The sequence below is a fragment of the Talpa europaea genome (genome assembly GCF_964194135.1).
Source record: "Talpa europaea genome assembly, chromosome: 7".
NCBI classification, from domain to species: domain Eukaryota; kingdom Metazoa; phylum Chordata; class Mammalia; order Eulipotyphla; family Talpidae; genus Talpa; species Talpa europaea.
Window position 1 is genome coordinate 42087471 of NC_140074.1, and position 14743 is coordinate 42102213.

General features: G+C 35.6%; 1 protein-coding gene across 1 annotated transcript in view; it reads left to right on the top strand.

Moving 5' to 3' along the window:
• Nucleotides 1-1544: 1544 nt before the first annotated feature.
• Nucleotides 1545-14743, top strand: part of RORB (RAR related orphan receptor B) — a gene marked incomplete at its 5' end in the record, with an annotated part of 64246 nt that continues 51047 nt past the window's right edge. Inside the window, 2 exons of the mRNA XM_084238765.1 lie at nucleotides 1545-1584; nucleotides 13832-13917. Coding sequence (XP_084094891.1) covers nucleotides 1545-1584; nucleotides 13832-13917 — 126 coding nt within the window. The remainder of the gene's footprint in view (nucleotides 1585-13831; nucleotides 13918-14743) is intronic.

Sequence of the window (14743 nt, forward strand, 5' to 3'; positions counted from 1 at the left end):
TTAAATTTTCCAGATTCCTTCATTGGGCACCCAAAGCTGAGAGGCACTGGGTTCAGCTACACCATCCTGACAACAGTGCATATGGATTCACCTGGCCTCCTCAAAACACCTCTGCACCCTCTGCCTTTCTTCCCACTGAAAAGCAATTTTACCACCATGTAGACCAAGGAAAAGTAGAGATATTCAAGAGAGAAACAGAAGGGAAAGAGATCAAGAAAACAAAATGCGAGTTCCCGAAAGGGGTAGGGAGACATGAGGACTGGAGAAATAATTTACATATTCATCACTGAAAGATTTTGGAAATTTGAAGCAAATATTAAATAAAACTGACATTCCTTTTCTTTCCCCCTGTGGCATGCTATAACCTTAGCCTGGGCCTCAGTATGGAAATATGTAAATGCTATCATTATGCCTCCCAGGTAGAGAGATGTAAAGTACTCCAAGTGTAAATTTTTTAATTAAATTTATTCATTTTCTTACATCATTGTTCATATTTGGACAGTATTTGATTTCACCCATCAGGTGTAGTTCCCAAGTTCTCCCACCACCACATCACCCATGATCCATCACCATAGTTCCTTGTGCTCTTCCTCCCCTATTTTGAGCCTCTCCCTCTCCTGCTGTCGGCCTCAGATCTATGGTCAGCCTGCAAGTTTGGAGTTTTTCTTGAGATCCAGAGTGCCCAGAGACCTTTAAGGTGACATTTTCTGGAAGCACTTTACTCTTTCATGAAGAGCAAGCTCTTGTCTGTGGATATCAAAACAGGGGTCTGAGGATAGAAATGTCTGTGTGTCCTCAACATTCTTATTTTACAAGTGGGAGCACTGAGGCACACTGAGAGAATAGGCACCTTAGATCTCAGGGTAGAAGTCTGGTGACCCATCTCGTGTTAAGTCCCTGAATGTGTTCCCATTTGTTACTACTGCTACTGTATAAGGAATGAGTGTTTTGTCTGACTATAGATGTTTGTGTCTCTGCTAATTACACCATAGACAAAATGATCCAATATTTGGGAGAACAAGATCACAGTAATACCTCATCGTGTTCCTTCATCCCTGGACCTCAGTAAAAGGGTCCAAAATAATTGGAACAAACTAATTCTGAAGGAAATTTATGTTGTACTTTCATAATCACAGAGATGACTCCTGTTACATGGTACATACCTATCAGATCTGCTTCCAACAAGATGAAAACAAAGGAGAATTGAAGTGCAGAATTTTATGTATCTATACAAATCGTGGGGGGCGGGGAAAGGGAGAATGATGTTTTAAACTCCGGGTTGTGATTTAGCAAGTGCGGCATTCTTCAGTGAATAAGTAGTATCAAAAAGAAAAGCCAATATTCTCCCTCCCGCCTTCTTTGCCTGAGCAGCCCTTCACCCTTACTTAATGAAATGGAACAGTTGATGCCTTTAACTCCTCTTTTATTTAATCTCATTAATGCAGTCTGTTGGGATTCTAGTTGTGGGGTAACATAGGGCAGTCGTCAGTTCTCTAGTGAAAAGTGCAATATTTTTCAGTGAGGCTTTTAATTGCTACGCCAAAATGTGTGAGAACGAGCTCAAAACTAAAGCTGATGCCACTGGTGAGTCTAACATTTTCTTCTCTCTTTTGATGCTTAGCTGTGTAAACTATCCTCCAGGCAAGGAAGCAAGAATTTATAAACTCTCAGCAAAATTAATTGATGAGGAAGTGTGGGGACAATAAAATATTTTCTGACTTGAGAATGTATATCATAAATAAGTCTCTCAGACTGAATTTTACATGGGAGAAGATATTTCTGTTTAAAATATTGTCATATCCTGCAGCGAATTGTCAAATGCTTAAGTTTGGAGGTTGAGCTCAAGGAGTCATCTGCCACATTACACTAACATCAGGTTAACAGTGTGAGGATCCTTGTCACGATTTGGTAGCTTTGATTTTAGTCATTACCATAGTTACATTATATGATTACACTTCTCATTTCTAATTTCTTTTAATATTCGTTTTTTAAATATATGATACCAAACACTTCTTCATGTGTAACAAATCTATTTTCAAAAATAATTTCTCATTGATGAACAATCAGGTAAATTCTGTCTGGAGTTTTTTAATTAAATTTTTCACAAGTAAGATCTCTAAACACATTATCTTATAACATGCAGGTTTAGAGCATTTGTTTTAAGAATATTTCAGGACAAAATGATGCATGGTTTCCTGGCACTTTCCTTTGCTAGTATTAGATAGCAGTGAACAACAGTGGGAAATGTTAAAATGTAAATTGACATTGTGTTTTCAAATAATATATATCCTACAGTTATTCAAAAAAGTTACTAATCAAACTAAATGCATGTAATTATTATATAAACTTAAATTTTATATTTTTCCACAATGCTTAAGGCTTCCTGATGCTTGTATTTCTAGAAAGGAATAGATATTTTTGAAGTGCAATTATTTGTTGATTTCAAAATACAGAGCTTATTGGTGAAATAAGCCATTACCAGAGGATTGTAGTTCTGACATCAATGGAGTCTGTATGCAACCATTTATCATTACCACTGACAGATTTTCTCAGGATACTGTTGCTTTTGTTGTTTAGAAATTAATAACACTGGAAATCTACATATTTAATCCTCTTTGGGTCTGATTTACAATTAACAGAGTGCTCAGTGGTGAACAGAAATATTTCTTTCTTCCCTGAATATGTATTAAAAGAAACCATGAATTTGCCTTCTATTGTAAAATTACATAATACACAGTATTTGGTTTTAGGACATGAGCGCTCGCGCACACTCACACACACACACACACATTCAGCTTATTTTTAAAATGAACTAAAAGAACAAATGTCTCTTTACACTTTGCAAAGAGAACCAGATATTTTCCTTTTTCTCTTAAATTTTGGTGGAATTTAAAGGAATATCCTCAGTTAAAGCTATAGCTTTTAAAAAAACTATCACAGTAGAATACTTGAAACTACACTTGCAATTTCTGGTTTTCACCAGTCTTTTCTATTATTTCCCCCCAAATAAATATCTCTATGACTTTAGAAGTAAATCAGACCTCTAAAGAAATGACAAAACAACAACACTTTTCCTGCCATTTCAGAACAACTGGTAGCATCAAAATGCCTTTCACCCCCGCACCTCTGGCCTGTACCCCAGTTCTTATGCATAAATAAATCTTTGGAAAAAAAAAAGAAGCCCGGCTAAAAAGTAGGACAACGATAAAGATCGGCAGGCAGACGTTACTATGAACTATCAAGGATATATTTTCTGCTTGTAGGAAAAGTTCAGAAAGAGAAAACTTGTTAAAATGGGAATTTGAAAATCACAGGATCTATTCTTATTAGTTGGTCCTCCTTGTTGATACAACTCCTTCACCAACTTACATAAACACTGAATAAAGCTGTCAGGGATTATGTGCAGCATGCTGGATCTGATGAGCTCAGAAATAAGATAACTCGGGTCCTATAATATTTAGGATTATGCCGGTAATCTCTTTAGGGAAGTGTGCAGTATCAGCAGAACAAGCACTTCAGTCTTCCAGACTGCTGTGCACTAATAATTCTGTATTTGTTGGGTAACTAGCTGTTTGCCTACTTTGATACAGGACCTTTGTGACATTTAGCCTAAGGTGAAATTATAAGAGACAGCTTCTGGAATGACATCTTAAATGATCATTTTACCCCTAAAATAATTTCTGGTGTGTGCAGATTAGAATACTTTCTTTTAAATTCTGTATGCCTTCTTTTTTGAAAAGGCCCATCTTTGTAAGGATGAACTTAAACTCAAGCATGCCTTTCCCAACCTTTGAAATCATTCTTATTTCTAGAAATAAGAATTAAGATCATCCTTTCATCTGTGATTTCTTTTCACAATTCAATGCTAAAGCAATGGGAATGAATTGCAAGTTTTCTAGAACATAAATGATATAGTAATGTAATTCTTACTGAAAAAACTTACAATATATTTAGATATTATATTACTCTCTGTTAAAAATGAAATCAAAATACTTGCAGATAATCAAAAAAATAAGCTCCTAAACTTTTTCTTATAGAATAATATATGTTATTATATGCCCAGTGTGTTCTCGCATAAGTAAAAGCTCCCTAATATGTTGGAGTGCCTATTCATACACTATTTCCCCAATTTTTCTTTCTTATAGCAAAGGAATGATTTAGGGCTTCTCATAGTTATTGTTCTTTTTTTTTTTTCATTTTATTTTCTCTCTCCCTCATCTCTTTTCCTTCCTCCCCCTCCCCCCTCCCTCTCCCCCTCCCCCCCCCACACAAGCCAATGTCAAAATCTCAGCTATGTTCTGAGGTTTGTTTATTTACTGCATTAATTGCTAAAGGCATATTAAAAACCAAATGGGTTTGTCAACATGAATGTGACAGATAAAACTACTAATAATTTTTAGTCATCCAACCAAATTGTAGGATGCTGTGAACTAGTTTAAACAGCTACTTTTACACTAGAAGGAAACACATATTATTATTACATTATATTGCTGTCATTCTGATATGTGACTGTGGACCTCATGTGGAACAATAATCCACCCAAATATCTCTTATTTTGTAAGACTTCTCTTTTCTAGGGTAAGCATTGAAATTGGATTCTGATCACTATATTTTAGACTATATCCATTTTCTTACTGCTATCTGTAGTCTGCCTTGTGTCTTTTTAAATACACTTCATGATATTTAGCCTTTTTTTGCTACCAGCCAGAAAGACATATTTTTCTTATTTTGAAACTCTGCTAGTGCTGAGAAATTCCAGAATGGTCTCTATAGCTTCCATCAGTAAAGAAAATGAGAAATAGTATTATGTGCATTCCACCTTAAACTTAGTTATTTAGAGTGTTTTGTGTGTGTTTGTTTTAATAAGTTTGCCTGTTACAACCTTTGAATTGTCTGCCTTCAAATACATAATTTAATAGGTTTGTTTCTATAATTATCAAACCTGTTTCTGAATCATTGGTGTTTTCAAGCACTCTTGAAAAGAATGGAAAATAGGAATTACATCATAGAGCACCATGTACAGTAGGTTAACCCATGTGAAATCGCCAATATTAGCTAATTTTTTGCACAGAAAGGTTGCTGTTTCATATGGTTGAACCTGGCACAGTGGGTTACTATGGATAAAAGTGTGCTGGTTTGGTAATTCCACAGCAGTTTATTATTATTCACATTCATTTAACCACATTAACTAGGTTCTAAAATAAATTTGAATACAATCTGGATATTTACCCTCATAATTGTATTTTCCTTTCAGCCTTTAGTTACCAATTTCAGGTTTATCCTCTCCCTACATAGGCTACATAAAGTCCTGCTCAGTCTCTTTTTCCACAGTTTTATTGTTTTACAATGTACCTGCTCAATTTCTGATATCAGTGCAAAATCTACCTTGTCTGCCAAACTTTCCCAGCTTCTCCAGTTGAAATCAATGTCTTTCTTTCCCAGGTTCATATAGTATTCCTCTCAGTCATCCCAATATTCAGCTTGTTTAGACCTGTGTGGGGCTGTACAGTCACTGTATTCATTTTGAAGATAGAAACTTGGTTTTGTATACATTGGTGGCCAAATGTTTGCAGATGATCCTTATTAACTCCATCAAGAGAAGCACTTTTGTGTAACTCAGTTATTTTTAATAATTAATAGATATTGAGTGCAGTTTTAGAGTTACAGCATAATTAAGTAGAGTTCCATATATCAACCCACCTCCACACATAAATTTCCTCTATTATTAATATCTTGCATTGCTGTGATATATTTGCTAAAATGAATGAACCAATACCGATTGACTTTATTAACAGTAATTCTAGTTTACATTAAAATTCACTTGTGTTGTACCTTTCTGTGGGTTTTGACATAGAAAACATTTTCACTACCCTAAAAATTCTCTGAGTTTTACCCATTTAACCCTCTTCTCTTTCTCCCAAACCTCTAGTAACCACTGATTTTTTTTTTACTGTATCTATAGCTTTGCCTCTTCTAAAATATAGTTGGAATGATAAAGCAGATGAAGCCTGTTCAATTGACTTCTTTCACTTAGCAACATGCACTGATCCTCCATGTCTTCTCATGGATTGATAGCTCATTATTTGTCATCACTGAATACTACTCCATTGTCTGAATGTATCACAGCTACTTACCCACTCGCCTATGAAGAAAATTATGGTTAGGGCCTCTCTGGTGACAAAGGGTTAAGTCTCAGCACTACCAAGCTATCACACCCACTCACCGGCCAGGGAGCTAACCCACATATGGCACAGCAGACCTCTCCTGTCTCCCCTCAGCAGTGTATTTCAGTCAGTCCACCTGTTCTGCTCCCCACTTTGTCTGTGGTGAATCCTCTCACCACCATCCTCCGCCCCCCTGCACCTCTCGCCTACACTCCAGCTCTTGTATGCAAAAATAAATCTTTTAAAAAAAAAATCATGTTTATCTCCAGTTTGTGTAGTAACCTTTCAACTCATTTGGCAAATCTAGGAACATAATTGCTGGGTCCTGTTCTGCCTGCTCACTCTGAATCATCATGTGACCTGGTATGTGGAGTTCTTCCATGCTTCTCTCCTTTAATAAGATGTTGCCATGAACAGGAGGTGCCTGTTGAAGGTTTCAACTAAACAGAGACTAGACAAAGGGGCTCAGAAAAAGTTAACAAACTAAAGAGAAACAAGTTTTTACCCCTGGAAGCAAAATGATTGCTGTTTTCTTCTTTTTATAACTGGGAAAATTAATCCTATCAGTAGACTATTTTCTTTCTCCTTTTATGTGAAGTTCTCTGCACAGAGAATTAGGGTTCAGGGGCAGGCACCCTGAAAGTTAAACTGTAGGATGTCTTGCCTTTCTCTGTTCCAGAACTTCTCAAGCTTTACCGCACAGGTGAATCACAGATACATTGTTATAATGCAGATTCTGATTCTGTAGATCTAGGTAGGACTAAGTATCTGCATTTCCATCAAGCACCAAGGTAATGCCAACACCAACTACTTAGGAAGACCAAACTTTGAGCAGCAAGTCTCAGGATAGGATTATGATAGATGAGAAGAATGAGTATCCATCAGACTGCTGACCTCTGTGGTAGCTAATCTTCCTCCATGAGATGGGGCAGCTTTCCAAACCTTTCATTTTCAGAATTACCATGAATAGCTGAAATGAGTTCATTTCTGTTTCAAGCATTGTTTGATCTCCCTACCTCAGCCAAAAGAAGTAAACATTGTGCACTTTAATTTGTTAAATAGAAAAACTATTTTTAAAAATATTCTCTTAAGAGGTTTTTTTCTCACTATCTGGTGCATCCCCTAGTGGCCAAAACCCCAAGTGTGAGTCCAAAGGAGAGGGAGGACCCACAACCAAGTAGGGCTACACCTAAAGAAAATGTAGGTGCAGCTGCAATCATCAAAACTGCAAAGGAAACCGGTACACAAGGTGTTACTTACAGTAATGCAAGATGTTTCTGAGAATACACTGGCATCTCTTTGTTCTGACTTGTCAATTAATGACCTGAAGTTTTTATAACTCACCCTTCATTTGTTCTAAAGCCATTTGAACAAAAGGGAAATACCTAAAAGACAACAACAGAATTACTTTTCCACAGCCTGCAAAGCTTAAAATTTTCCTTATTGCCAGGGAAATTGAAAATTTCATCAATTCTCAGAGTAGTTAAAACTGTGATTACTTGACTCAAACTTGAATGATGTGCAGGGCAGGCTTATTAAAAAGCAAATTATGGTTCAGTTGGTCTTGGGTGAGTCTTGATAGGCTGCATTGCTGACATGCTCCCAGATGATATCAATACAACTGGTGTAGAGACCACGCTGTGAGTGGCTGTGCAAACGTCTAGTGCTTTCAACCTGAATGATGTCAAATCTTGCACACACAGTATCTCATAACTAAAACTTTGACAAGATGGGATGTATTTAATGAGAATGGATTCATAAAATATGAGTTTAAAACCACTGTGACTTACCAAGGTGATTTACTTTGTCTCCAAAGGGAATATTTAACTTATTATCAGTAATTGCTATTAATGACAAAATTAACTGCTGTCATTGTTCTTTGTTGGTCTTGTTCTCTATACTTTCAGTTCTCCAGGAATTTAGAGTAGGCCAGGAACAATTTGGAGGTAAATGCTCATATATAAAAGAAAAAAAAAACTTCCTTCATGATAATTCTACAATGTGTGTGCCTTTGAAAAAATTGTTTATGCCATTATCATATGACAGTAATTTTTTCATATTCTAGCTTCCAATGATATATAGTTTAGGGGGTTATAATAATATAGATATGATTGCTATCTTTTGGTCATTCAGAAGCTGTCAAATGGGTGGAACTAAGTCTCATACAGAACCACCACTTAAAAATTACAGAGTTTAAGGGTAGGAGATCCCAAATGCTGATAACCGTGATGGCATTATTAGAATACACTGAATTCCATGCACTATATTTGACAGTTAAGCAGGAAGCTGTGACTAACATGCTAAGTGCCCTGGTGAACACAAGCCTGAAATCTTTTCAGATCACTACCTAGTTTGATATAAGGACAAAGGCTCAGAATTTTACTTTTTCTCCCCAAGGGTAGCAATTTTCCACACTTCCATCCCACCCCAATCTTGGGGCTAATTTCTGATAAATCAAAGTTACAGTGGAACCAGATCTCAGGAATACTTGCTTCATCCTTTGGGTTTGTTATTATGTGACATCAGAAGATGTTCTGCCTAATAGAGGTAGATACTTATCAGTCTATCAGTGACAGAAGGAAAAGGTATGAACAGGGATTTTAACTTGAAGTCTTTTAACTTGAAGAATGACAAATGAGATGCAATTTGGGTAGATGAGATACAACTTGGGATACTAAGATCTTTGCAAAATGATTTTTAACCAAAATAATAATTATTTTTGGAAATTTCCACATGTGCAAATTGTGCTTCACTCAGACAGTAAGAACTTGTTCTGTACTACCTGCCATTAGTGTAAATGTATAATTGTAAGAAACAGAAACAGTCAGGTAAGTCCAGTGTCCAGGAATGGAAGCTGCTGTAGACTGGATAGATGCTTCTTATTTTCCTTAATGCCAAAAAAAAAAGAGCAGAAAACAAAACATACTACATACTACATTATTGGTCATTCCTTAGTATTTTCACATTCTGACCTTGTTCCAGGGTTTGATTCATTTGCAAGTGGTTAACATGCTATAGAGAATTTCTAATTAATAACTTCATTCATTTATTTATCAGTGGGAGCTAACAGAATCACCTTTTCTAAAAATTATATCCACCCCAATTTCAAGATTCTGATTTCTTCTCCTCACCCCAAATATGAAAATTCAGTATGGCTTTGAACCATGTGTCAAATTTCTTGGTTTTACTGAAAGAACAAACATTAGGATTATTGCTTTATAGCATTTCAAAATTATCTTTTGGACACCATAGAAAATATTAAAAAGAAGTATGACCTAATGCCTGTTCTCAATGGACTTAAAATACTCAGAGTATAAAAACGACCAGGTTTAAGTTGTTAGCTATGGAATTAGAAACTGAGAGCCACAAGAGCACACACAATAAAAATGTTTCCTCCAACCAGAAAGTACCTGAAAGGTCCATTATTATTACTATTCTTGATGATTACTTTTAAGAGTTAGAGGTATTTCAGTGGATCAAAGTGGCACATTTTCTAGTTAACTCATTAGCCTGAATTACCTTATGTAAACTAAGTACCTACTATCACCAGCAGGGGCTCTGAAGGGGCAAAAATAAAAATACATACATTTTGATAATCAGGAAGAACTGAATACATGGTGGCTTTGTGTGATGTTACAAGTGACTTTAAGCAAATCTCTTCAAAGAGAGACGAATTATGAATACTCTATAATTGTTGACTCTGCCTATCAAATCATGGTGCATTAAATTAATGGCATTTCATAAGTTGTTCTGATATTATTAAACCACAAATTATTTAAATCTTTCATGACACCCTTTGATAGTGTAAGAATATTATTTTTAAAAAACTATATAACACCATCTTTTGTAAACAAAAAAATTTTAATTAATAAATAAAACCCTTGGTTTCCATAAGGATTACCAATAGAAAAATATGTGAGAGGAAGATGTAAGAAATTGAAAAACTGATGATACCTAGTGGGGGTATATAAATATTACCTGATTAAAAATAAATTTATAAGTAAATAGAGTTATTTTCAAGAAAAAAAAAGTGCTATTTCTGTCTTCGCACATGAGTCAAGCAAATGTAAGAAAGCTGAATCCTTCTTCAATTTTTGAATATCACCTCTATTGTCATAGCTGGTGAGATCCAAGCCTGGGCCAAATCTTCCCAAGATGTTCAGTTTGAAACCCCAATAAATAGCAGGTCAGCAAATCTGTATTCACTGCAAGACAATCACACAGGAGGCTATGACTAGTATAATGACAAGAAATTGAGAAATGACAAACTTTGGTGCAATAATATAATCTGTTGTCTTAATTCATGTCTGAAATACTCTGGCTTGAAGATGTGCTTTATAAAATACATACTATCAAGTATAAAGTGAAGGTCACAAGCAATTTATTTTAAATGAGAGAAATGGAAAAGGGTACTTTAAATTATTAAAATTTATTTTCACCTATAAAAGACCTCAGATGATCTACTTTGCCATAATAGGTACAAAATGATTAGAGGTTTTCCAAACTAATAGCCACCTCCCACACAGTTATACATATATGCCATTTAAAGTGACTGCTTTCTCTTTAAAAAATACTGTTAAAATGTTTATGGTTCTTAAGGATTACATGTTGAGCTGGGATTATAAATATGTATAAATATGCAGATACTCTATTGAATCATTCCTTATCCCATTTATATTTCCGAAGTTGTATAAGATAACCTTTGTGGCTTTCAAAAACATCTTCTCACACCCCAGGAGGCAAATTACCTCTATTTTCATTTCCTTTAGAGTTAGATCATTTTATAATTAAGAACTTATTGAAGCAGATTCTCCCCACGTGTAAGTTACTCCCTGGGGAGTAATTTATGCAAAGAGTGCCGCTGACTTAATATCATATAAGCCTAACAACAGTACCATAGGTACCTGGGATTTTTTTGTCAATTTTGTAATCATTGTAGAGAATCTACTGTGTTAAGGGTTATTGCTTAAAACAACAACAATAACCATAATACAAACAATTTACAGTGCCACTCGGTTATTTTTAAATAAGATCTTATAAAGCAATAATAACGTAACCTATTTCTTGCCCAAAAGCATAAGAAATACCAGTTAACAATGATGGGATGATGATGATGAACACTGACATTTTGTTGATCTTTACTATTTACAAGACACTTCTGCATGTGATATCTCATTTAATCCTCACACATCTTTGTGCTGTGTTAGTTAGGCTTTTGAAGTGAGAAAACAAGACCAGAGATTTTTGTCTTGGCCATGGCCATAAGCATTAACAAATTTGGAGCAAAAATTCAGGACATCAGAATAGAATGACATCAAAGCTCATATTTTTCCCATCAAAATCTTAAAGAAAAATACTACTTCATATAATCTGAAAGCTAAAAGAACAGAAATAAGTAGAAATTCTTAGTACAATAAGAATTTTAGTTGCCTTTGACTTGTCTGATGTTTTTATCAGTATCTCTTCCACTGATGCCAATGGACCTATATAGGAATTCAAAACTGCATTCATATTTTACATTTTAGGAAGGCAGAGAAAGGGTTACTGAATTCAGTATCAGGAAAATTTCTGGTTGTCATCTCCCAAGTCAGCTCAAGGGTATCATTAACCACCTGGATCCTCAGTTTTCTCTTATGAAAAATAGGAGCATAACTGAATTTTTGCTAATGATTTGAAGTTACCGCAAAATATTAATTTGAAAAAATTTAATGCGCTACCCTGAAATTAAGTATTATTTTTTAAAAAATACAAATGAGCCAGAAAAAGAGAGCTATGTCTGCATTTATTTATTTTGTAGATTCTAGGGTGAGACACTGTAGAAAAGCATCCAAGTGGCAGATTGATGTACAGAGCATTTTGAAGCATATTTTGCATAATTATTTTAAATTGGGAGCTGGAATAGCAGATCTTCCTAATGTGTATAATTTTAAACAACTCTTAGAATACTATAAGAGACATAGGAATTACTACATTCTAAATAAAGTTTATCATATGGATCCATCTCCATCCATAACCTCAATATTGATGACTTAGAATCCTCTTTCCAAGAGGTTGTAGATAGAGGTACCTACAAGATACCACACCAAATTGCACACATGAAAAATGAAAACCCCATGCCCTACCATGTTCCACAAAGTAGTTGCTTCACCAACATCCTCATTCTTTGTCATACTGACTATTTAATTTCACTCTCAAGGCTAGGAAGTTAGAAGTCCCCTTTTTCATCAATGTCCACCTCTGTAGGTTTTCTGTCATTTATCTTCTCACTTCTGTCTTTGAACTGTCTTTCTATATGTTTCTTCCTCTCCATTCACCCTGCCACTGAAGTAATCCATGCTTTCATCTCCCAACACCCAGGTTAGGAACAGTCTTTCAGTTAGTCTTCCACCGGTCTCTGGCTGCCTTCCAAACTCAATTCTGTTATTACTTTTCATCATTTCTGCACTATGTTTGCTTCCTTGATAGGTTGTGGATGTTAGGCAAAAATTCCTCTGCCTACTCCCAGGAGCTTCATAATCTGATATCACTCCCTCTGTCCAACCATATGACCCAACTTTCCATTATAGCCAAATTGTTTAATGAGCACAGCCACAATAATTTAAGACTTTTTCATTTAATTATGCTTGATGAAATGTCCTTTGACTTACTGCCACCTATCAAAATCCTACACAATCCTCAAAATCAACCAAACAGTCTTCATCTCCAACGAAACTATTTGCTTCCACTGAAGTCAGAGTACCCACATATTTATCATTTTTTCTGATTTTTCCACTATTAATTTCGTTTTATTAGATCATTGGTGTCATTAGTATTTCTTGTCTACATTAACAACCTTTGTTATTTCAGTGGCCATATAGAGTGTGCTCCATAAATACTGGACACATTAATTATGGGCATTTTCACAAGTAAACAAATAGCCACATAATGCATAGGATACCATCATTCACCCCAGTTTTGCTTTATTCAGTTATTTAAAATATTATTGAAATAAAGGAATGTGAAGATTCTCAGAGGCTTAATTTTTGTTATGCAAAACAAGAAAACCAAGACACAGGTTCAGGGGATTCTTTGAGTTACACTGTGTCAACATTCAGTTTAAAAAACAGAAAACGGCTTCCCCAGTTGGCACAGGCAGTTGAGCACTGCACTGTGAAGCTGTCCACAGCCTCTGCAGTATGGGTTCAATCCCGGCCAGGGAGAATACCACATGGCACAGCAGACCTCTCCTGTCTTGCCCGCTGCTCCCCTCAGCAGTGTATTTCATCAGTCTGCCTGTTCTGTTCCCCACTCTGTCTTGGGTGAATCCTCTCACCCTTCCGCACATCTGGCCTTTACCCCAGTTCTTGTATAAAAATAAATAAATCTTTTAAAAAAGATGAAAAAATAAAATAAATAAAAAAGAGAAAACAGTGAAGGCAAGAGGTTAGTAAAGTTCTGGGTCCTGGTTATATTTTTATTTTGAGGAAAATAAAGCAAACAAAGGCACATGGGTGCCCTTTCACTTAGAAGAAGCTTAGGGAGGCCATTCAACTAGTAGTGGGTGACCTCACACTCCTACATGTCTTCAAACTCTAAAGTCAGGTCTGAGAGAAGCGGGGAGAGAGATGAGGAAGGGTGAAAGGCAGAAGACAACTTTGTAAGTTCAAAATTTCTGTTTTCCCTTTCAGCACAAATTGAAGTGATACCATGCAAAATTTGTGGCGATAAGTCTTCCGGGATCCACTACGGAGTCATCACGTGTGAAGGCTGCAAGGTATGGGGGTTCAACAAAGCACTGCCCACAACATGAGTTTGGCCAGGGTCCCTTGATGTACCTCACCATGTACACAGCGACACATTCAAAGAAAGCCTGTGAATTCTAGCTTGAGGGCTAGAATGGTTGGTTGACTTTCTATTGGTTGACTTTCTGTTCTTTTGTCTCTCATTTTTTTTATATATATATTATCTAGCTGGTCAACAGCTGCTTTAAAATGGATTCTTATTTTAAGAGTTGAATTATTCACATTTAAAATGTTCTAAAATATTGACTTGCTGTTTTAACAGTTTTGTCTCTAGTAAACTCCAAGGCATTTATTACTGTCTGAAAGAATTGAAGGTTAAAATAAAGATTATAAACTAATGGGCTTATGTTTCCTTAGTTACGTGAGAAAGAAGTTGGGGCAACAGTTGCAATATGCACATAGCCATTTTTTATTCTCACATTCCTAAAAAATAAATAAAAATTATAAGCATTAAATGCTAGATGCAAACCAGATTATGTACCCCAATCTTCTCATTTTTCAATGAGATCCTGGGGTATAAACAAGATTATGCAACTTGGCCAATGTCACTGACGCAGTGAACGAGAAAGCAAGGCCAATGCAGAGTTTTTTCCTTTTTTTCAGTGTTTCCCTCCAGGCCAGAGTCAACCAATCTTTTGAAAACAAATGAATGTTTATGGGTGTAATGCTTTAAAAATACAAAGCTGAGTGAAGAGCAGTTAAGATAGAATAAATCTGAATTAAGAAAAATTAAGTTTTTAAAATTAATCCTTAGACAAAGAAAGCATGAGAGACTAAATGTCAAGGGAGAAATACATA